Source organism: Ochotona princeps, chromosome 1 (genome assembly GCF_030435755.1).
Source record: "Ochotona princeps isolate mOchPri1 chromosome 1, mOchPri1.hap1, whole genome shotgun sequence".
Classification (NCBI taxonomy): Eukaryota; Metazoa; Chordata; class Mammalia; order Lagomorpha; family Ochotonidae; genus Ochotona; species Ochotona princeps.
The window spans coordinates 22087441-22112665 of NC_080832.1; the positions used below are offsets into that span (position 1 = coordinate 22087441).

The 25225-nt window shown below is 37.6% G+C and overlaps 1 protein-coding gene across 4 annotated transcripts in view; it reads right to left on the reverse strand.

Annotated features, from left to right (window-relative positions):
- Window positions 1–25225, reverse strand: part of ADGRG6 (adhesion G protein-coupled receptor G6) — a 134031-nt gene that overhangs the window by 57348 nt on the left and 51458 nt on the right. For 2 of the 4 annotated variants that reach the window (XM_058670923.1, XM_058670932.1), the window contains exons 3-6: window positions 15924–16265; window positions 12910–13533; window positions 3009–3077; window positions 357–443 (exon numbers count right to left, since the gene is read on the reverse strand). In XM_058670923.1, the coding sequence (XP_058526906.1) occupies window positions 357–443; window positions 3009–3077; window positions 12910–13533; window positions 15924–16265 (1122 nt within the window). The remainder of the gene's footprint in view (window positions 1–356; window positions 444–3008; window positions 3078–12909; window positions 13534–15923; window positions 16266–25225) is intronic. The other 2 variants (XM_058670927.1, XM_058670936.1) reach the window with 1 other exon arrangement.

The window sequence follows — 25225 nt, forward strand, 5'->3', positions numbered from 1 at the left end:
TTGAAATTACAAATTCCTATCAAAACTAGTTTCCTGAATAGTTATCTGAGAAAGCAGATGTCCACTATCAGGCAAATTATTTTTTAAAAAATTAAATGCTTTTATCTTAAAAATTTCTTTCAAAGAAACTTCAGCTAAAACTGCAAAAATGGAGACCTGGAAATCTACCCATTCCATTGGTACTTAACACAGAAAACTCAAGCGATCAGGGAGTTATTTTACTTGTACTGCAAAAGTACTGATGGATCATTTGATTCCAAAGAGAAACTTAATTGGAACACTAAATATTCCCACCCTCAAAATATAATATTATTGTGTCAGACACACCGCAAATATAAAAGGTAATGATTTCTTACCATTCTTTGGTCTATCAATTCTATTAGTAACAGTCATGTTAGTGGTGGCAGTGGGTGATGTAGTACTAGGAGAATTTACAGTAGCTGCTAATAAAGATAAGAAAGATATAATTTTGCAAGGAGTACAGGAAGGTTAATATGGAAGACTAAGCTATAATTATTGCATGAAAATACACAAAGGAAGAATAAAAACATTTTGACAGTAACAACAGACTGCAAGGTTATAATGCATGAAATCAGAGCAATGTGTTCCATGGCACATTAAGAATCAGATCACATGACCTTTGGTGTCATGTGTCATTTTGCACTTGCACAGAGTAGAGAAATGACAGATTGGAGGCCTAGATCTGTCATTAACAGGTTGATGGTTGCCCAGCATGTCAGTGAAATTTTCTAGAACTCCGTTTCTGAGCTTGTAAGTGGATAACATTTTCGTGTGTAGTCTTTACAGACCTTCAGAATGCATGTTACGAAACTGAAACTAGAGAAATAAAATCTCTTCAGGTGAAGTAAAAAAAAAAAACTAAAAAGAAATGAAGAACATAGATTTCATCAATCAATGACAGGCTCTCATCCCTGAACTGGAAGAAAATGTATTTCCCAGGGCAAGCCTTACACAGGAGAGACATTTTCCAAGCATTATAACCCTGACACTACCAAACCCTCAGAAGATTAAACCTTTATGCAAAGCTTTGATGCTGCAAGAGCTGAAGAAAAAAATAAGCATCACACAAAAGTTTACCTTTTATCAGGATACGCTTGTGTCCAATGGGCATTCAAATGCAACAATGCCCAAACGTATGTGTACATGTATCTTAAAAATTACCTAAACATAAACCATTTGTCATCATGATCATTAAAAGAATTAATCTTCCAAAAGCCCGTAATAAAATAGTTTCTTGATTCAAAACAGTACCATTTAAAACGCAAATAACTTTCCATTACAAAGTATATAACACTTCGTAATAAGAATTCTTTAAGAAGGAATAGAAATTCTTTTTGAATGCTTTTTAATTATGAACAATAAGTTCTATGATGAAAATGGAATTTTGGTCACTTAGAATACAAGACCAAAACCCGAAAAAGCTGGGTTTCTGATTCTTTGATTCAAAAAAATCAACATTATAGTTATCTCAGATTAAATGAAAAACACAAAACTTTCCAATTTTATACCTGCAGATCTTCATCTAAATAAAATTAGTATTTTTTTCATTTCATATAACTTGTAAACTACTGAGTTCGTAGAAAGAAACTAAGATAGCAGTTTTCATTGAGGATTGATAATAATTTCAAAAACATAATATTTCTAAAGGGAAAGGGAAGATACACTAATGAAATACAGTCCCTCCGCCTGCCTGTTCTGATCCCACACTGGAACCACAGAAGCTTAGATTTACACTCACTAACTCTAACGTCTTAGCCTTTCACCTTTGCACTATGATAGCTTTAACATAAAATGCAGGTTTTACATAAGGTAGGACTGTGATTCTTAATGTGGTACATAGAAAGTATTACTTTGCATCCAACAGGACAAATGGATGAAAACGGATTTTGAGTAGTTAGAAGGAGCAATGATAAAATTAACTCAAGATATATTATTGTTTTAAACTCACTTGGTGTATTACTTAGCATGCAAGTACCTAATATACAATGCATAATTAGAACACTGACATAATATACTCACAAAGCACCAATAATTAACACAGTTACATTACCATATACACGGTTAAAGCATTTTTCCCTTATGAGTTAAGTTATATAACATCATAAATTGACTCATGGTCTTAACTAAATATTTAACTTAATTTCTTCCTAGCTTTATGAATACAAATATTTCTTCAAAATAATGTATGGTTATATTTCTATTGTGTCTCTACAATATTCTTCAGAAGAAAAAAAAGAAATGAAAAAGAAAAAGAAAACCAATGCTTTTTAATTGCCTATAATAATTTACAATTGAAAAAAAAAAAAAAACTCCATGCTGGGGTCACAGCCATGGCGTAGTGAATTACGCTACTGCCTTCAGTTCCAGCATCCCACATGGGCAGTGGCTTGGGTCCCAGTCACTCCTCACCAATTCCAGCTTTTTGCTAATTCACCTGAGAAAGTAATAGAGGATGGCCTAAATCCTTGGACACTAATGTCCACGTAGGCTTCAGTCTGGCTGCTATGGCCATTTGGGGAGTGGATGGAAGATTTCTCTCTGTCTTTCTATCCCCATTTCTCTGTGTAACTTGTGAAAGAGAGGAAAGGAGAGCAAAGAAGAGGAGAGGAGAGGAGAGAGGAGAGGAGAGGAGAGGAGAGGAGAGGAGAGGAGAGGGGAGGAAGAGAGCTGGGAGGAGACGAGAAGGGAGGTACGGAGGAAGGGAGGCAGGGAGGCAGGGAGGGAAGGAAAGAGGAAAAGAGAGGGGAAAACATCACAGAGCCTTATGCAAATGACCTCATCTGGTGTGTGAACACATTCATTCTCCACACTTGAATGCATGCACACCAATGCAACTAAAACACAGGAAAATTTTATTTTGTTTTGTTGGTTTCTGGCTTTCCTAGTGAAACATTAAGATGAACAACAAAACAATGATAATGTCATTATTCAAGGAAGAAGTACAAATCAGAACAGCTCAAGAGAGTAATGTTTTGTGGGTTTCCTACCTTGACAGAGAGTCCCCAGGTCTGCACAGGTGGCAAGTTCTGCTGCTGGGAGTGGCACCAAGTAGGAACCTTTGATAACACAAAGAGCATACATAAGTTTAACTTAATTAATTCTATTCATTGATATTATCCAGAAAAAATCAAGAACCATATAGTTGGTATAATATTAACCATATAGTTGATAAAATGTGAACTAGAAGACTCCTACAGGAATACTCCAATAGGAAGAAATTCTTTTAAGGTTTCCCAAGTACAGTATTATGTTAGTGACACTGCCTTCAAAGTCTGAATTATCAGCAACTCACACATAAAATGAAAAGAAGAGCTACTGCTCTTAGGATTTGTGTAAAAAGTTCAAGGCCCTTTGTATAATAAATTATAGAGCCCGTGTAGTAATTCATACAAATGTAATATTAACAAGGAGAATTTTTCACAAGTGAATTGGATATTATGAGCCACTCATAAAATGCATATTTTGGGTTCACAGGTGGTAACACATGCTATTTGTAATTCTAGAAACGTGTCTGTGACTTCAAGTTAGGAACTGAGTCTTTTTATTTAAAAATTTTCCTGACTCATCCTTGGCAGGAAACAAGTTTTAAGCTGATTTGCTAGTGGAAGTACAGGATTTTCTGCATTCAATCAACCTTTTTTGGCAATTAACAGTTCTGCTAACAAGATGAGCCTAGAGAAGCCGGGCTACGTTGACTATGACAAAGTATAATTCACCATGAATAAAGATGAGAGAATACATGCAAATATACATATATATGTATATACTTATGAGAGGTGTTCAAAAAGTCCATGAGTATGCACATTACAAAAATTATGTATGGATTTCAAACATTTTGGGCCCCAAAGTAAACATATTTTACTTCAATTTTCCATGAATGTATTTAAGTGTTTTCCTGCATATGTATGTGTATACCACCAAAAATCATAAACACACATATACACATGATACATATTATTTGTCTGCTTTTATTATTTCCATGCTAGTAATTTCACTCTAATTCTAAATTTTCCCATGGGAATAACATCATGCATAGGCAGGACCAGGATATAAGGTAACCCTAGATGCCTACATAGTTAAAGAGTGTGCGTAAGAAGAGATTATCTCACAGTTTCAAACTATCCCTCAGGCACCAAAATAGGCACATGCTAAAAAAACCCAACCCGATAGCCAGGTCTGAGGGGTGACATTAATTTGCAAAAAGCTCTCACCACAAACATTTACAAACTCGCATTGCAAAAGTGCAGAATAATGCCTGAAGCAATGTCACGGCTGTAAGCCATGCATGGGAACTGGCTTTAGAGTTGTGAGTGCTGTAGGGGAAGAGTTTTGACGTTGTTGTAGTCCAAAGGGGGCCATCTGAGCAGTCAGATGAGAAGAGTCAACAGGAAATCCATTCCAAAGAAGGAGACTCATGAGGCATGTGATGTCATAGTATCTAGGGCAGGAGAGTAGAGATGGATATTATCGGCAGACCATTTCTAAAACATGCTATACTAAGTAGACGCTGAAGAGGTCTTGGGACCCAAATGATTTGGCATTTCTTGGTAGGGCACCTGTAAGCAATAGGTAATCAGTTGCCTGTAGAGGGCTTGTTAAAATGAACACCAATGAGAAAAGGGGCCTTGTGGGGTTTTTTTTTTCCATCAGTAAATTCCATAATCAGTGAGTAGGTACCCATACACAACTGAAAAATTGATGAACACAGTATGAATGATTGTAAAATATTGAATTTTTAAGAGAAATTAGGGAAAAAATGAATATAGTTTCAGTGCCAGCATTTATATGGGTGCTGGGTCATATCCCTGCTGCTACTCTTCTTAACTAGCTCTCTGCGTGGCCTGCAAGTGGCCCAAGTGCTTAGGCTCCTGCCACTTACACAGGAAGCTGGATGAACCACCATTTTCAACCTGTTCCAGCCCCGGGCAAGGCACCATCTGTAGTCAGAAACAGGGAAGGAAGGTTTCTCTTTGTCTCTCCTGTTTCTTCCCTAATCATTCCTTCTCTCTCCGTGCTACTATTCTAAACAAATCTTTAGACTTTTTTAAAAAATCTGAAGCTAGGGCCCGGCGGCGTGACCTAACGGCTAAAGTCCTCGCCTTGAAAGCCCCGGGATCCCATATGGGCGCCGGTTCTAATCCCGGCAGCTCCACTTCCCATCCAGCTCCCTGCTTGTGGCCTGGGAAAGCAGTTGAGGATGGCCCAAAGCCTTGGGACACTGTACCCGCATGGGAGACCCGGAAGAGGTTCCAGGTTCCCGGCTTCGGATCGGCACGCATCGGCCCGTTGCGGCTCACTTGGGGAGTGAATCATCGGACGGAAGATCTTCCTCTCTGTCTCTCCTCTCTGTGTATATCTGACTGTAATAAAATGAATAAATCTTTAAAAAAAAAAATCTGAAGCTAGAGTATATAGGTTTTTTAATAAATAATAAGACGTGGGGAAAGAAAAGGAAGAACAGAGGACATTCTGCCAGTTTACAACTTGAGAGATTGGTACATAATGATTACATAAGAGGAGTTTAGGAAGTACTAGGGGAAGAATATCGTGAGAGGAGTGGAAGAAACATTCCATGCAGTAATGAAAACAGACCCCAGGTAACATCTATATATATGGAAAATTGAATGTGTTTGTTAGAGATCTTGACAGGAAATACTCAGTAGAAGCTGTGCGCGTGAACACGGGCAGTATACCCGGACTCTTAGTTTGAGGGGCAAACAGCAGATAACTATAATTATGTCTATATTTAAATATCAAATATGAATAAAAGAGTTACAGGTGTGAGGTAAAGACAGCCTTACAGAAGATACTTTCAAAAGCTGGATTTGCAGAATGGAAGTGAACAAGATTAATAGAGGATGTGACAATATCAAGTGTACCAGCAGGAATGATAAAGATTGAGAAGACCTTTAACTTTGTATTGTAATTGTGTTAGTGGCTCCAAAGAAATTAGTTTCAGCAGCGTGGGAACAGTGAAATCCAAACTACCCAGGTTTGAGGATTGAATGCCAAAAGAGGAAGCTTGGCTGTGAAAGAAAGCAGAGATAGGAAAAGAGGGTTTGAAAGACTGAAAACTTAAGAAAGTGTACTATGGAAAAAGAGCATTTGAGGAAGCAGATGTTGAGACAGAACTGAGGGGACTTTTATCATGAATGCTTTCTGCACATTATTCCTCCCATGATAATGACTGCTCAGTTATTTTAAGGTTCCACTACTTCCATTAGTGCCCTTATATTTCAGAAAGGGATTTCTGAAAACTACCAGGTCTTTAAAACTCATTGTGACTGATGTAATCTTAGTGTAACACATAACAGAGGAGGCCCTTGGACGGAGTTCCTGTGGTTCTCAAATCACACACAATGCTGGCAGTCAAAGGCTCCTTAGGCCACTGCTGGCACAGATACAGTATCTCTAGAAGACAAAGATAAGAGGACAGCCTTGTGGGAAAGAACTGTTTAGGCCAACTGAATTTTCACTACAATATATAAAAAGAGGTTAGAGCTGGGGAAAGGAAAACAAATCAAAAGAACTAGGGTTTAGAATAGGATATTTAACAATGTTCTTGAACATTTCATGGTTTTATTGTGCAACAAGTATGAATTTCAAAGTGTGGCATCATTGCACTGGAAACTACAATACTTGCTTCTCAAAATTTTAAGTAACCTTTCCTTTGGGAGAATTTCTAGTTTCAGCAAATTAACATTGCTTCATGAGTACTCAATAAACTTCATTTTGTGATGATCTAATGTAGTAACAGAATTTACATTTGAAGATTATTTTGGTGAAAATGATTTAAATACAAGAGGCAAATTTATTAGAAGGACATTAAAAAAGACCTTCCTTTAAAAATATACCAAATCGGGCCTGGCGGCGTGGCCTAGTGGCTAAGGTCCTCGCCAGGATCCCATATGGTCGCTGGTTCTAATCCCGGCAGCTCCACTTCCTCTCTGTCTCTCCTCCTCTCTGTATATCTGACTTTGTAATAAAAGTAAAATGAAAATCTAAAAAGAAAAAAAAAAAACAAATTTCAAAAACAAATAAGAAATATAAAAAGCGTACACAAAAGTTTTAAGAGGATCCAGCTCTATTTCTTGCATATAAAAAGGCATGATCAATTTTCCTAGGCAGATGGATTTACAAACCAGCACATCACAAGACACACTCCTCTCTCCTGGATCCGTGACCTGCCATGCCATGCTGTTCTGATTGTTCTTACACTGTGTCCATTCTGCACTGATTTGTCAAGCTACCACAAATATACTAACACTCAATATTAATGATAAATTTAGACCTAATTTCTCTGAAAAAAAAAATAAACGAATTCACTGAGAGCATGCAGTTGACAGAAAGCTGTAAGATGCTTACTTTCTTCTCTATATTATTCACTCAAAATTGTGTTACTGAAGTCACTAAATACTTACAAATGTGCTAAAAAAACTGATATACAGACATCAAATCTCCTACCTCACTTAATGATAAATCAAATAATAATAATACAGTAAATCTGCATAAGTTGTAAAACAGGGAAAATTAAGTTTTTTAACTCTTACAAATGCTATTCATACACAAATAATACATTTAACAGAAAAATTATTTGAGGCCATAATACTCATAAAATATTGAGCATCCTGAAAAAATAAAGTCTTTCGTAAAGATAGTTACTTTTTTTCCTAAAAGTGAGCTCTCAATCTAAAAATGCTGATAGCAAGTAATTCATTAGGGATGGAAGGAAGGGAATAAAAAACAATTCATTTACTGCTTAGAGGACATAAATAATTAAAATGAGAGTGTGAATCCAAGATTGGGTAAAGTAGTAGATACCAGGTGTAAAACTTCGGAAATTAAAACCAAAGTGGGCACAAATTCACGTATTTCCTGAAAAGATCATACCTGGATACTTGGAAGCTGTGTCTTACCTCTACACTCGCAGTGACTAACAAATGGAAGTGCTCAATGAATGCTTGTTACATAAATGTGACTAAAATGAACTTGGACTATTCATTGAGTGATACTGTACCACTCCTCAGGAAAGAGCATTAATCAGTAAAATAAATAAAACCAGCAGAGAAGGCACTGTCTGTTCTTTGTGAAAACTGATGGGTGTGAGCCAGTATCTAAATGTGAATCATAACACAAGCAAATACTCGCACCTATAATTAAAAAGTCCACTAAGGAAATCAATCTATCCATGGAGGTCATAAAACTGTCCTAAAAAAATAAAGATGGTATAAACTTTAAAAAAAGATTATAGCTAAATATGTCATTTCTCCCTAAGCATGATTTCTAAAGACCTACAAACTGCAGGGGAAATTAAAATGTTTAATTCTGAAATTGCTACAATGTTCACTTACATTGATTTTATTGAGATTTGAGTATTTAGTATGTGAAAAAGATGACAGGATGTTTTAATGTTAATTGCAGTCAATGCTGCTATTTTACTTTTGCATGAAAATTGATTTAGCAATGTATCTTTTTAAAAAATCCATTTATATTCTATCACAAGTTTATCCCAGAAGGAACTATTTAACTTACACAGTCTGTCCAATGGAATGTTAGGAATGAATTCCATTTTCACACTGGTTTTTGAACTAATTATTAGTTTGTTATAAATTATGATAACCATAAATAAGCAGCAAGACACAATGTTTTCCAGAAAAAAAAAAGTTTAAAATATCAATTGAGCACACTCACTGAAGTTTTGCTTCATTAAGTAGCCTAGATATAATCTCTGTTACAGGTATTTCCTGTTGGTTAATAAGTGACTTAGGTTCTTCAACTCCCAAAGCTGATGATTAAGCAGTAGGGAATTCCCTCTGCTATCATGACTGCTGACGCACCATTCCAGGCATCTCAGCATGCCAGTGGAGGGCTTGTGACATCATCCTGGAAGGTCAAGAAACAACCACCAAAGCTAAAGAGAAGCAAACATTTTGACTCTTGCAAACTTGTGTTACTCCATGAATGACGTCATTTTGAAAACTGACAAATGACTGAGGCACATGAACTCGATACATTCTGGTAATCTTAACTCTCAAAGCAGTGTTTAAGAAAACAGGAAAACTGCATGATGATCTCACTAATACGTGGTACATAGTTGCAGACAGGAGCGCTGTCTTGTTTGAGCCTCTCAACTAAATAAATGAATAAATCAATTCTAATATTGGAGTCCTGGCTATTTCCCTTACAATCCAGCCCCCTGCTAATGCCCTGGGAAAGGCAGCAGATGGTGGCCTAAGTGTTTGGGTTCCTGCCATCCACCTGAGAAATCTGGATGGAATTCCTAGTGCCTGGCTTTGGCTTAGTCAAGGCCTGGCTATTGTGGTCATCTGGGCAGTGAACTTATATTTAAAAAAAAAAGTGTCAATGAAGACACTGGCTTCCCACCTAAGAGCACCTAGACTGACTTCCAGCTTTGGTCCCAGCTAAGGCCGATCCTGGGAGACGGCAGTCATGGCGCAAGTGATGTTCTGCTGCTGACAAGAGAGACATGGAGTAAGTTCCTGATTTCCAGCTTCAGCTTAGCCAAGCTGCAGGTGCTGCAGTCATTCTGGGAGTGAGTCAGTGGACACGAACACTGTGCGTCTGTCTCTCCGTTCTCCTGCTTCTCTCTAACACAAAATGAAACTTTTGAAAAGCTCACAGGATGTATATCAGAAAAAAAAATGGGTAAATTTTCAAAATATTTTTGCACTGAAACGAAGCTATTTTTTAATTTTTCACAAACTTTTGAAGTACTCTTGTATATCAAAGCAGCATGAAATACAATTTTTATTAAACCATCAGTTCTTAGAATAACTCCTAGTATTTTTAAAAAGGAAAATATGAGAACATCCAGATAATAAACATTGGACAAGGAAACAAGTGTAAGCCATGAAGTGTACTAGCAATCTATTTTTTTCTAAGCCTTACTTTTCACCCTGTTAAAGTGAACAGAGTAGCCTGCATCAGGATCTGTAAATGTAAATGCCCACGAAGGCCAGCAGGCAGTGTAAAGGAGTGGGAGGAAATCAGGGAGTGCTAAAGACTGAGGAGAAACGGAATGCCCTTCCAAAGTGTAGCCACCATTTAGCTCCGGTTACATAGGCCAGGTGAAAAACAGTAGCAATGCATATGTTTTTTGTTTTTCAATAAAATCTAAAAAATCATTTTAATATAAAATATGAGCTTTTATATTTGTAATAACATACCATTTAAAAGTATTGTGTGAAACAAATGTAAATAAACAAGAACAAATAAAGACTAGCACTACCATCCCTGGCTAAGAGCTAAACTATCCTACAGGTCATTGATTTGCTTTTTCTGGCCCAGGAGAAACTGCAGCTTTCTACTGTCATCCAAAGTATGTGTTTCAGTCAGCTGGGTCCTTGTGATTCTCTAGAAGATTTTCAAGGGGTTCCAACTGTTTTCTTAAAGAGCTAGGCAGTAAATATTTTCAGATGGTAGGCCGCACTTTACCTATCACCACATCAAGTCAGCCACTGTAGCACAAAGGCAGCTACTGACATCCAGTAAACCAACGGGAATGGCTATGTTCCAATGAAAAATGTATTTACAAAAACGTGTCCTGCCATAGGCCTTTCTGGCTTGCCAACTCCTCGTCTAAAGGATTTCCTAGAGAAGCGTAGGAATCCCTGTAACACTACATCCCTCACATTTTATCATACTGAGTTATCCAAGAAACACTGCAGGAAGGAAATCTCATGAAGTTTGTTTAAAACAAATGCTCTGTTAACACTCTATAAAGCTGGTGTCTTCTCACGAACACACTGCTGGCCTGAAAGACCATGGACTTTCGTGCTTTTTCCTGGGCAAAAGTTAGCTTGCCCTGCTCTGCTTCGGTCCACGTCACATCTTCTAGACCTGCTTCTGTGGAAAAACTGCCTGATTTACACTGGTAGGTGAGCTCTAAATCTAAGCTTTCTGAATTCAAAAACTGGCTTGGCGATTGACTAAGTGATATTCTATAAGTTATTTAACTTCCTTGGACCTCTGATTTTTCTTTGGCAAATGGGAATAATTACAGAGCCCACATAATGACATCCATGGGGGCAGGAAATGGATCTATATATGCAAAGTTTAATTTTCTCACATATCAGCATGCATTAGAATTTAGGTATCATCAATTATTAAATACCTAACCAAATTTTATTTGTGAGTTAAAATATCCCTCAAATATCATTCCACAAGAAGATCAATATTATAAAGTCCATGTTACAACTTTCTAATAAGGTTCAAAGCATATGGTGAAAAAGATGCCTCCAAAGACAGATAATCACTCAGAGTACAAGAAGGGTACCAGTCTTCACTCTGCTTTGTATTATCCCACACTGAGCACAGAGACACATGCACATGACCTTCTTAACATCTTTCCTAAGGGTGACTTCTCAGCAGTTCCTAAAGGTTAATCTCAAGCTAAGCTTGGACTGAGAGAGCACTGCATGGAACCCTAGTCCTCAGGATGCTCTACAGTCTCCTTCCGTAACCATGTGTAGTTTATCCTCTTTCCAGTAAGCCAGGAAAACGCATCTTAGGAGATCACTAACTACCTTCCTGACATCTGCAGCAACACCATGGACCAATGTGGAAAAGGGGGTACCCTTGTGGCAACAGTCCAGGAACTTTGAAGAGGTGATCGTGAGTTTACATAATGAATCCCACCTTGCTCCCTTTCATAAAACTTCCTCCCAAATCACAAACAAGTTATTTTTCATCACCATGCCTCTTCTTCCTTCCTTTATTCAAAGTCACCACTGTTGACTGAAACATACATTAACAGTGCCTCAGATTTAGTCACAGAACATCTAGAAATGATCACAAACTTTTTGTGCTTCAATCCATCATTTAGTACAATAAGGACTTACAGAACAAAATTCTATACCTAGAAAATTCTCTATGTGGGTCTATTTCAATATCATTCTTTACATAGGATTATATCTCCTACACGTTTTGCATGTTACTCCTATGCCAGCACCACATTCAAAGTTTCGTAAAGAGTAACCACAGGAGAGAGGGCAACAACTACAAATGCTCATTTTCAAGCAGATAAAGGAAGAAGTTCAAAGAGAAAACTGATAATCCCTAATGATCAAGATTTTCCAAGGCCTGGGACAATAATCTAGTGGCTAAAATCTCCGCCTTGCACATGCTGACATCCCACATGGACCCCCGTTCTAACTGTAGCAGCCCTGCTTCCCCTCCAGCTCCCTGCTTGTGGCCTGGGAAAGCAGTCAACGACAGCCCAAAGCCTTAAAACCCTATACCCGCAAGAAGCTCCTGGCTCCTGGCTTCAGATGAACTCAGCTCCGGCCACTGCTGCCACCTGCAGAATGAATCAGCAGACAGAAGATCTTCCTCTCTGTCTCTCCTCCTCTCTGTATATCTGACTTTCCAATAAAACATAATATTTTTAAAAATTTCCATAAAGTAGATGGGGTTAATGTTCTACACTATTCTCATAGGTGATGGCTTTCTATTTAGGCAATAGTGAAACAGCATTCCACAATGACAAATATGTATGTTAACGCATCATTTCTGTGATTAAGACAAATAATGTAATATTAATTTGTTTCAAACCTAGGATTGACATTTTCATAAGATAAGTTAATGATCATTGTTTCTATATTACTAGTAAATTTGGGATATTTTATGACATATATAAAATTTTAAAGTGGTGAGTCAAAACTTTGAATAAGCATAGTTCATATTCAAATGTATACTAAGAAGGCCTTAGTGCATAATACAGCCACAACGAGAATGCTGCAATTTCAGTATGCACGTATGCATATATACAGATATATATGTATGTGTTTATGCATAATTTCTGTTAACAAATATATTAATAGGAACAATGCTGAAAAACAGAGTGACTTTGCCATGCCACAGACTTACCACAACTTAGGTTACTTTCAGCTTTCAGAGCCATGGTTGGGATATTCCAAAAGTCATTTTGCCAGTCAACCACATTTCCTTTCATAGTACAGCTGAGGTTGGAGAGGATTCTGGAATTCATACTGAAATTCCAAAGTCGAAAGTTATAAATGTCCCCTTTCAGGGAGGCAATTTCATTTCTATTGGAACCCAGTAACAACTTCCCATTTCCAGGAATAACTTTACTAATGGTAGAATCACAGGGAACTGTGTCATAGTTTCTTTTGAAATTTACACCAACGGAGCCCAGTGAATTATTCCAAATGATGCAAAGCTGCTCAAAGCTTTCTGTGAAAATATCTTCTTTCTCTTTAACATGCAGTGCACTGTTCAGTAAGCATTTGGAGCCAGAAACAGTTAGAAAGTAGTCACTCTTGGCCTTTTCAAAACTGAGTAATTGAGCAAAGGAAGCATCTGAGTAGGAGAAAGCTGCCCAGTCACTGTCTTCATTTCCAGCTTTGGTTGCTTCAAAGCAGAGTGTGAAGGCACTGAGCTCCGGAATGGAGATACTTTTCGCAACAGATGCCTGGTAGGCATCCAGTGTCTGGGGTAAAATCACCTTCTGATTCCTTAAGGACACAGCAACTAGGATGAAAACACAAAAACAGACAAAAACATATGATCTGTAGAACATTAACCACCAAGATACAAAATATCTCACATGCTTCATCTTACTAATTGATTTTTTAGCTCCTCTATAACCTCCTTTAGTCTTTTTCTCTGTTTATCCCCAATCACTAAACCTTATCCAAATATATTGTACCAATAGTAACACTAAGAAATTCACCCACTTTAGCTCTAGTTATGATTGGATGTTACATCTAAACATCTGAGTGATAACCAAGTTGAAAACTACTTTTTAATATCTGATCTAGAAAATTAAAAATTAAGACACAATTTGATTACTTGAAAAAAAAATCAGTAACTTTTCCAAAAAGGCTGGGTATACACATAAAGATTTTCAATTTTTCAAGTAACTTCTAAACAAAATAGGTCCCCTTTTAATAAACAGTTGCCTTTTACTCTTTATAATCATTCTTACTCTACCCTCTTCTTTCATTGTATTTTCTTCCCATTTCCTGGGTATTTCAGGCAAAAAAAAAAAAATGAAAAAGGAGTTCTATTGAACAAATGACTCTAGTGAAAAGCCTAACAAAAGTGGAATTTTTAAGCATTGTTCCTTTACGTCTAGGTAAATTTGCTAATTTTTGAGGAATAGGAAAGAGCATTTAAAAATGCTTTTTCTAGGGAGTAGTCACATGAACTTGGATGTGTTCCTTCACCTTTCCCTACCATGGGTCTCCTCAAGGGTAACAGAAAGCTTACTGGCACTCATTACACAAATGGGCAATGAAAATTTAATAGTCGGCACCAGGCAGAATAGTACCTATATGACAGCAATAAATAGCAAGGGATTACACTATAACATACACAAAAAACTAAAAATTAAAATGCAGTAGACTAACAATTATGTGATATAACTAAATAGTATACTAGGTGGAACCCTATGTTAATACCACAGACACTGTACACCTCATTTGATAAAGTACTATCTCTCCTGAAAAAATTATTTTTAATATCATATGAATGGTAGTTTGAATACATTTTTCTGAACACTTCTATGATAAAACATTTTAAAATAAATATTCTGATAAAACCCATGATAGAATTGAAGTTAATCATGAATTCTAGCCTGTGTTTAAAATATAAGGAAGCATTTCTATGTATTACACACATAGGGATACTAACAAAATATGAATTCAATGTTTCCTACGTGTGTGAAAAGATAAAACCTGGAATGAAATAAACTCATTAGCATAGTTAGTTGCTTTGGCTGCACACATGGGAGACATGTAGGTAATTCTAGTTTGTTTCTTTTTTTATTTCCAAATCTCCTGTGCAGTTTTTAAATGTGATTTTGAATTATTAAAGCACCTATGTTTTACTTAATCACATGCTTACCTAAGGTCAATCACAAATAGTAAATAAATTCACTAGAAAACATAATTTACAATAAGGAAGGTAAGTCATTTTCATAGTTTTATCTTCCAATCTTAGTCTTTTTTTAAGAGACATATTTAGAAACTAAAAAAAAAAAAAAAATGCTTACCTAAATTCAGGTCTAAAGCTTGACTGATTTTAGAGATAATGGAATAATTCGGTGTTACAGTCTTCCAGAAACAGAAACACTGAATGACAGTATGTTTTATTTATTTCTATCAGCCATGGTCCAGCGGTGTTTTCATCAAACTAAGCTGTTTTTAGCCCAACTTATTAATAATTATTTTAAAATTTACACACTAATCTTGCTTGTTCCCTGGCATAGTTCCTTAAAAAAACATCATCTTATATTCTGCCAGCTCAAACTTCAGACCAGAAAAGGTCTCCCCAAGAAACTGTTCAACCCATCTGGACAATAAGTAGCTGGACTCTATGCTTGGTATATGTTTGCAATGAAAGAATCTTGATTGAATTTGAACTGTAATACTGCATCAAGGTGGAGGAATCCACCGGGGGGAGGGGAGGGGGAGGGAGGGGGGGGATTCCCAGAGCCTATGAAACTGTCACATAATGCAAAATAATTAACAATAAAAAAAAAAAAAACATCATCTTAAAATTCAAAATGAAGTCATTTGTAAATAGAGAGGTTTTAAATTTTCAGTAGAGAGAAGTCAGAATTATAGTTTTTAATTATTAGCAATGGATTATCTATGTGTCTTCCAAGCAGCCTTAACAGATTCTATGTATAAACAGTATAAAAGATTCGAGCTCTACTGTAACCAGCTTTTGGATCTGGTCATTATAGTGTGCTAATGAGAATGCTCAGAGAACAGTAACAGATTCTCGCCCTTGAATCCTAACCCTAATCATTCATGTTCACATAAAAGAGCATAACTCTGTCTTCTGGTCTTTGTGTTTATCGTAGCACATGGTAAATGAAAGCAGAAGGTTGGCACAGCCTTTGGTTTACATACCTCGGATGTAGCTGGCATTGAAACCTTTCTTCTGGATGCTAAAGTCACTTGAAAAGGACACACGCATCTCATTCGCACTTGAGTTAAATGATAGGCCTTTGGCAGTTGCTCCACAAAATTTAGTCTGGCTCTCTCCATTATCAAGAGATAATGAGTCGTAAATGCAATTGGGAGCTTCTTCGATGTCAAAGTCATTAAAGGTTATCTGAATAATGTAGCCAGTGGGGGCTCGGAGGGTCCACAAGCAAGCTTGGCTATTAGGGTAGTCGTTAGGGTAACATGGAGAAGTGAAGGTCCCAGAAGGACTGGACAGGAGAACCCTGCAGTTGGCGCATCCCCATGCTGTTGGCCAAACAAGAGACAGAGAAGGGCTGGGATTAGATGTGCTTAATAAACCAACAATACAATTCACTAGGGGCAACCAAATAGTAAATACTTAAAAATATCAAAACACAATGAAGAAAATTAAGAGGAAAATGAAGCCATCTTAAGAAGAAAAAGAAATACCAATGATGTGACAAAGATTAAAAACAACAGAGCAATATTTCTTAAACCTGGGAGGCCATATGGCCTGAGAATGGGATGAGAACTGTGGGAGTTCTCCATCAAATGAACAAAGGACACACATATTGTATAAAACTCATAGTTTTGACAATACTTTCACCTACCCCATCTGTTTATCAGAGTTGGAAATTATATACTTTATGACCATCTCATTTATTAATTCACTGAATGTTCACTGGATACCAGTTCACTGTTAAGTACTGTTCCAAACAGTCCATACCAGTGAGCAAGACAGTCTCTGTGTGAAGGATTAGCACACTTTCATCTTGGATTTGAGGATTAACAACATAGCCTCATGATAAGTAATAATAATAAATGTGGGAAGAAAAGCAAAGCAGAGAATAGAGAAATAATGACATAGTGAGATCCACCAGAAGTGAAGGAGCTTGGGAGGGGAACAGCAATACAGCAAAAATCATGGCCAACTCTCAAGGAAGACTGGTTCGCTTTTACCTCTAAGTGCCATGAGGTCAAGTGTCATATTTTCTTTGCTCATCACTTTATTCACAGTATGCAGGGTAAATTCACATCAAATACTAATTTGATGAATATGTGTAGCAGACAAAAGAAATTGTGCTATTCCATTTTTTCACTAAAGCAGGCAGACTATTCCCAATTATTATTTACCAATGGCCTGACTGCCAGCTAGAAGCAGAAAGTAAGGTCTACTATCTTCTCACAATAAATATTCAGATTATTTGGAAATATTTATATACATTAAGACAGAGTTATGTTTAATCTAACATTTTAAATTTAAAAACACCATAAAAACTTCACTTTCAAACAATAAAATACTTCATTGAAATTTCTAATACAGTATTCCTCCCACTTTTACTGAAGTGGACATTATGAGAATGTAGTAACCTTTCCTGAAAATGACAGTGACTGCAAATATTTATTATTATTCTTATACAGTGACATGCTCAAGGGCTCATGCTGGGTTTTCCTTGTCTTTACCCTATGGTCACCATGTACCACTCACTGCTTGGCTTCCTTCTGTCCCTGTCTCCTAAGTACTGACACCATGTGAAGGGATAAAGATGGACAACTCAAAACAAATTGGTGATCACCAAATGTCTGCAAAATGCCTTCTCTTCCACATCCCCGGAGTATTCCTCTCCATTATGGCACTATTCAGAGTAGTTACATTTCTCCCATCAGTAAAATTGTTTATTTGTACCTTCTCCTACTAGTCAAAAAATTGAGTTAGTAAAGCATAGATATTGACCATATTGACCCCACTACTTCAAAAACAGCACAATGTGATACAACACAGATTTTCAATAAATTCATGGTTAAATTTAAGGAGAAATGGGTAAATGAATGAGTGTAAATTTGATTGAGACCCTGCCTAAATTAAAGCATGACTGAGTGTAGTACATGAATCCACAGCAAACAAATTCTAAGCCTGGAACAGTATATGGGTTCTGACCTGTCTTTCTACATGAGCCTTTGGGTTGTTTCTTGCAAACATTTCACTCACAACACAGAGGCCTCCCTGACATCTTAAATGTCCTGTTATTATTTGACTCAGACAGAAAAATAATGCTTTATCAATAACTGGTTATTCAGAAATAGGCTCTGGAGATTTAAAATAGAGAAAAAATAATTTCAGTGTCATTCTAACATGTAGACAGCATTACTGTTTCATAATGAGGTAACATTTCCTAAATTCACAACCCAAATAATATGCATGACTTTATTTATCCCGATACACTATTTTTGTCCAATTCTTTCATAAGGTCTGAATGAAGAGTAGAAAATTATCTGGTCCATAACCTCGAATGTCAGTCTTAACAGGTTAATCTCTATGCCTTGGTTTTACCATCTTTACACCGAGTAAAGCATCCACTTCCCAGGATGTTGGGGCGACTACCTGAACGAATATCCATAACTTCTATAGACTACAGCTGGCTGATAAATAGCTATGTAGGTGTGGGCACTGACCAGTCATTTCGATAACACTAACAGTTTTGTATCATTAATTTAAAAGGGATAAGGCAGCACTGCTGAGAGAAGGATGTCTTTTCCCTTTAGGCACTTATTTGGTCAGAGAAAACACAGCGAAGTTCCCCATAACACGCATTAAAACACATACATAAGTAAACACTTATTCTTCCATAAGATTCTCAGCTACAGCAGCTCGATTGCATTTAAAGAGAGCCTTACTAAGTAAATATCCTAACTGCATGAAGTGTCCTATAAAATATGCATCATCATGCTCATTGTATTTATAGACCACAGAAAAAGAAATATCTGTGTGTGCCAGTATTGCTGAAAACTTAATTTTGGAAAACTTTGTTTTATATCTTTGCAAAACCAATGGCTATGAATGTTATATTGTTAGAGTTTTAGTAATTTGTGACTTTAAAATTTACTGTATATAAGTGAAATGGTCATTTTTGCATTTGATCACTGTACACTGGTGTTTTCTGTATTCCCACTAAACTAGGATATTTTTAGTTTTTACTTGTTAAACTTATTTAGTGAAGTAGTAAGACTCTTTATTGCAATGTAAATTTAGAATATGTTATCTTAAAAATTACAAAAGAGGGGTAAGAAAGGAGAGTTGGAAGAGAGTAGCATATGTTCTCTGAATTGTATCTACAAACTTCAAATCTATGAAAACTAATTAAAAATAAAAATTTTAAATTAAAAATAAAAAAGTCTACTGAGAAACTACCAAGATTTAATATGGAAAGCAGGTTTAAAATATTTTCTATGAGTTACGTAACTTACAGCCCTGGCTCTTGATGGCAGAAATAATAACACATTTACTACCCTAATTTATGAAAGCAAAGTTATTAGGTAATCCAAACAAATAACAAACCAAATTTCACCCTCAGCTCTTTCCTATGCTTACAAAAGTTTAGATATAATTTGTTGTGGATATTTTCATAGACATTTAATCTTCAATGAAACTCAAAATCTAGATGGAAAACTGCCCAGGCAGGCAAAAGCCTGACTCAATTAACATTAAAGCACAGATTAATAACAATTATCTTAGAGGACTTTTTATTATCTCAGATTTGGATCTTTACCTCACCCCTGCAGCAAGCACATCTTTGTAAAACCCAAATACCAAATTCTTTTTTTTTTTTTTTTAAGATTTTTTATTATTATTGGAAAGCCGGATATACAGAGAGGAGGAGAGACAGAGAGGAAGATCTTCCATCCGATGTTTCACTCCCCAAGTGAGCCGCAACGGGCCAGTGCACGCTGATCCGAAGCCGGGAACCAGGAACCTCTTCCAGGTCTCCCACGCGGGTGCAGTGTCCCAATGCATTGGGCTGTCCTCAACTGCTTTCCCAGTCCACAAGCAGGGAGCCGGATGGGAAGTGGAGCTGCCGGGATTAGAACCGGCGCCCATATGGGATCCCGGGGCGTTCAAGGCGAGGACTTTAGCTGCTAGGCCACGCTGCCGGGCCCAAAAATACCAAATTCTTAAAGAATCCCTCTAAAACAAAGAATTTCAAATCCTAAGAGAATATGAGTTTCATCAGCTCTGTGGGTGGTACTGTGCTTTTTATTTTCTGCAGTGTGTTTAATGCTGAACAAAATGGCTACATTTAAGTTAAACCTTTTCTTTGAAAGTATATAAAATGTATTCACTGGAAAATCTGGCTGGTGAAAATTATTCCCAGAAAATTTAGTTGAAGTCATCTGTTTGCTTGCATCTACTTGAAATCATCTTTGGAATTAGCCATGTGAATACACTAAGCACCATAGAGCTAAAAGCTCATCATGTGTTGCTTTAAAAGGCTTAACTTGTTTAGTAGCCTCAGTAGATTCTAAAGATCAAATCTAAGGGCTAGAAGCCAAGAATTCTGGGACCAGTTCTAACACTGAAATCTTTAAAGAACCACGACAGCCACACAGCATTTCTCCAGATGAAGTCAAGTACTGCCAAATTTAACATCACTGACATGTAAAAACATAAACAACACTTCAGACTTGGGCCTGTATTAAATGGCTGGTAATATACAGACCTGGACAAATTCATCAAAGTAGCTCTTTTTGGGTAAGTGATTTCAGTCTACAGTACAAATTTTTCAGGATGGCAAAGAATCTGAAGGCAATCTGGCCATGACATCTGTGATCCTGTTAATGTGACAGACCTGGCAAGCATCTGTACCGACCCTCACCACTCCAGCTCTGCACTCGAAGATAGCATTTCCAAATTGGGGAGGGTCGCTCTTGAATCAGAGCTACGCTAATCATGCCAATCTCCTCCTGGAACTTCCACCAGCCATGTAAGGATATCAGTTCACTCCCACATTCCTCCTAAAATACTGGTTTCCCTAGAGTTAGCCAGTTAATTGTTTCATTTTCCTGTGTGATGGTTCAACCTCAAAATGTTCTCTGGAAGCATCATGAATCTGAAGCTACCGCAATGACTTAAGCTTGAGTTCAAAAGGGGACCATTTCATTTGAATAAGTTCAATTAAGTTCAATGCAGCTAGAAAACTAACAGGATGGTGAAATGAAGGTTCCTTCATGAGGCACTGTTTCACTTGACAGTTTTTTGAGTCTCCAGAGATAGTTACATGCAACACATTCTCATGTCCCTGCCCCCTGCAGCACTGCTAATGTTTAAACATTGAACTATGTCTTTCCATAATCACCCTGGCAAGGAAACAGTCCATATTTAGATATAAAAGTCAATACTTTCATAAGATCCTAACAAATGAACTGTTGTAAATTCCTTCTAGAGTTAGCCTTGTTGTGTAAATATGCATCTCTGGCAAGAGGATTAAACATACAAGTGCATGCGCAAGCAGATATCCACACCCCACACACATTCCCCTTACCCCCTTCCCCCAACAGGAAATTCTCTCTGAAGCAGTGGTTGATTGCTTTCCATCTCTTAGGAAAACAATATAAAGGCAATGTATGACCTGAAATATCCCAAGCTGCATCATCTATCACAGAATCTACTACTATCTGCATAATGTACTCATTCAACCCCATCCAGAGTATCTTCCACATTACTTCTGCAAACTCTGAATTCGGAATTGATCTGGCTGTGAAAATTCTTGCTCTCTAATCCCTAGCATTAGAAAAGGAAATCACACAGTCGTGCAGGTTTTTCAATACTAAAGGTGTTTCCATTTTTAACATACTAACCCTTTACCTTGTTCAATGCCAGTGAACACACCCTACCCCCTGAGTGTCTTCAAAGCACAACTCTTCCAATCTCACTGCCCCACCTGCCCTTGCAGCCCAATCTGGCCAGTTGCCATTAAGCTTAATCTACCACGTCCTGTGATTTGAAGTGTGTTCTCAACCCAGCCGCACCAGCAGCACCAGCAGCACATAAGAACTTACTGGACATACAGAATCATCCAGAAATACCAAAGAAATCCTGAATTTCTAACAAGATTTTCAGATGATTCATGAGCTCATGAACCTTTTAGAAATGTTCTTTTAAATAACAACGTGCTATTCATCGTCTCTAGGTACACATCTCCTTAGATTATCTGTCCCCTCTCAGAGCTCTTGCTGTCATACTTAAACTACAATCTGAGGAAAACAAAACATGGGCTTTAAGAATTTGTTGATTCTCTCTGCCTCTTTGAGATTTTGAAGTTAGAGACACAGAGAGTTTATCCAGAGAATGATGGGAAAGAAAATGATGCAGCAAGAAAATGATAAACATTAGTGGTTAATACACTTAGTATCTCACCTTGGAGTGTCTGGGTTTGGTTCCCAACTCCAGCTCATGACTCTAGCTTCCCACTGATACTCCCTGCCTTTCACATAAGGGACTTGGATTGGCCTTGGCCCTAGTCCAGCTCCAGCCCAAACTCTGTTTGGACGACTGGGCAGTAAACCAGCAGATGGGGGTGAGGAGGCTCTTCCTCTCTCTCATAAATAAATTTAAAAACCATTATAAATGAATTTATACTCAAAAGCTGCAGCTACTTAGCAACTTGCAAACAAAGGAAACATTATAAACTAATAGAAAAAAAGAAAACTTACACAACAGAGAGGTAAGAAGAAAGACCTTTGAGAAGTTGACACATTAATGTCAGATATTTCACAGGCAGTAAAGAGAGAAGAGCTATTCTTTGCGGTTCATCCTTGTATTCTGTGGCAAGATACTATTATAGCAACCTACCTACAACTCCACTACTTGGTCCAGCTTTAGTGGAATTCTTTACTAACTAGGGTTGTCTCAAGACTCTATGAAGTCCTTCTCCACACTTTCTCCATGGATGATCTAATCCAAATGGAAAGGCCTTCATTATATCCAATTAGCCATGATATATGTGTTATTGAGTAGCATACTCTGTGCATGTTTGTTTTTAATACAATGAGAGAGAGACAGTGAGGGGGGGCATGGAACGAGAAAGTGAGAGAGGGGAAAGAAAGGAGGATAGAGACAGGAAGGGGTGGAGGAGGAAGGGATGGGAGAGAGAGAGACATTAATTGATTACTTCTATCCTTTGGTTCACTGTCTCCAAATACCTGCAATAGCCAGGGTTGAACCAAACTTGGGAGCCTGGAAATCTACTGAGAATTCCCACACGGGTGGCAGGGATCCAGCCATCATCTGCTGCCTCCCAGGAAGCGCATTAGCAGGAAAATGACAGCAGAGGTGACTCTCAAACATAGGCACTCAGAAATGGGATACAGGTGTCACAGCTATGGCTTCACCTGCTTCACCATATTGCTTGCCCTGTGAGCACCATATTCTTGCTTGCAAATATCTACTCAACATCTCCACTGCATAGATTCCTTAATCCAAACACAATTCCTCAAAGAGTTTTTATCTCTTTCATAACTGTTAGTACCATGAGACTCATCCAAGCCAGAACTCTGAATATCCCTTTGCTCTTATTTCTTTCATATCATTTCAGCATGTCAAGGCCAGAACTTTTATTATATTTATTATAATAAATGCAATAAACTACAAAGTCTTTCCTTTTCTGTCTCATGGCCATAGTTTTAAATTTCCTGTCCTTCACCTCTTGGACAAAAACTCAGTAACTACTCAGTTGTCCTCATCACCACCTCACACTGCTAACCATCATCGCATTCTTCATATCAGTGCCAGAAATATGTCAAATTTCAAATCAAGAATGAAAGCATACGGGCCCGGCAGCGTGGCCTAGTGGCTAAAGTCCTCGCCTTGAACGCCCCGGGATCCCATATGGGCACCGGTTCTAATCCCAGCAGCTCCACTTCCCATCCAGCTCCCTGCTTGTGGCCTGGGAAAGCAGTCGAGGATGGCCCAAACCTTTGGGACCCTGCACCCGTGTGAGAGACCCGGAAGAGGTTGCTGGTTCCCAGCTTCGGATCAGCGCGCACCGGCTGTTGCAGCTCACTTGGGGAGTGAAACATTGGATGGAAGATCTTCCTCTCTGTCTCTCCTCCTCTCTGTATATCCGGCTTTCCAATAATAATAAATTCTCATCAGGGAAAGCAACCTACAAATGTTTATTACAGACACTTTTTAAAAGTCATATTTTTATATGTGAACAGCACATAACCACCAGTAATAAAGATAATTGTAAGAATTGCTGAGCCTCACCCTGAGGGCTTTACAAATGACAAAAAAAGAGAGAGAGAGAAAAAAAAGACAGCACGCTACCCTGGACATTTGTGCAAGAGAGGAGCAATCATAGTGGCAAGGCAGATAAATTCTGTGGGAGTTGAACTCACAGAAGCAAAGCCTAATTGCTGCTGGGTAAGACTGACTGACTGACTGAATGAATACCCAGCAGTGACCACCCGCTGCTCATCAAAAATCTCTCTTCTCTTTACCTTCTGATTTGTTCAGGGGTGTCATCTCACCCATAAAGGATCCAGAGGCAAGCTAGATAACACACTCAGTGTTCATTTCCTTTGAATATATCCCAGAAAACTTTTCCATATGGATAAACAAAGCAGCACTGCAGGGTGAAATGGTTTATTTTGGTATTGACCAGGAAAATATTGCCAAGTATTATCATCTTACGTAGCAAATGCTTAGTCTCATAAAAACTGTATTTGTAATGCCCATAAAAACAATGATGTCAGTTCATGCTAAGGAGTGTATTACTGACTGACTTCTGGAGGGCATGAATGCAGCTAATGAGATACCCACATAGTAGGTATCTACTCAAAGTAGAAGGCTCAAATCCTAGTTTTCAGAATGACTGCCACTCAGGTTGTTCCTTGATCACAGTCATGCTTGCTTTCAGATTCATTTGTTCCACTGTCAGGGTCTCCATATCCACTCATTTTCTGTTTCCTTTTGGGTATTTTACCTTTGGTTGGTTATCAGAGGATGGTCAGAAAGGGTGGGAAATAAAATAACCTTTGAGTCAGGGAAGGCTATTGCTTCCTGTGTATTCCATGTTATGTGGTGTAGGTGAAGAACTGAAAATTAATACCTACAGCAAATTTGGGGTTTGTAAGCTAACCTTCCCAATAAGTTGAGAGATTATATTGGGAAGAAGATGGTAAAAGCACATAAGTGTGCATGTTTGCTCAAATTTTCCAAGTAAGCCTTTAATTAGAGAGTAGTAAAATAAAAACTCTCATGTCTATGCACATAAATAGAAGCAGTTTAAATAGTCAAGGCTTAGAGCTAAGCAAATTATAAACGCAACTGACATCATTTTGCCCCTTTATGGAATGAATACCTTCTTCATGTAAACATCTTAGTAATAAGATAAAAATAAAAATTCTATAACATAGACTTAAAATAGAAGTATATTTCCAGTAAGACTTACCATCTTACAAATTAC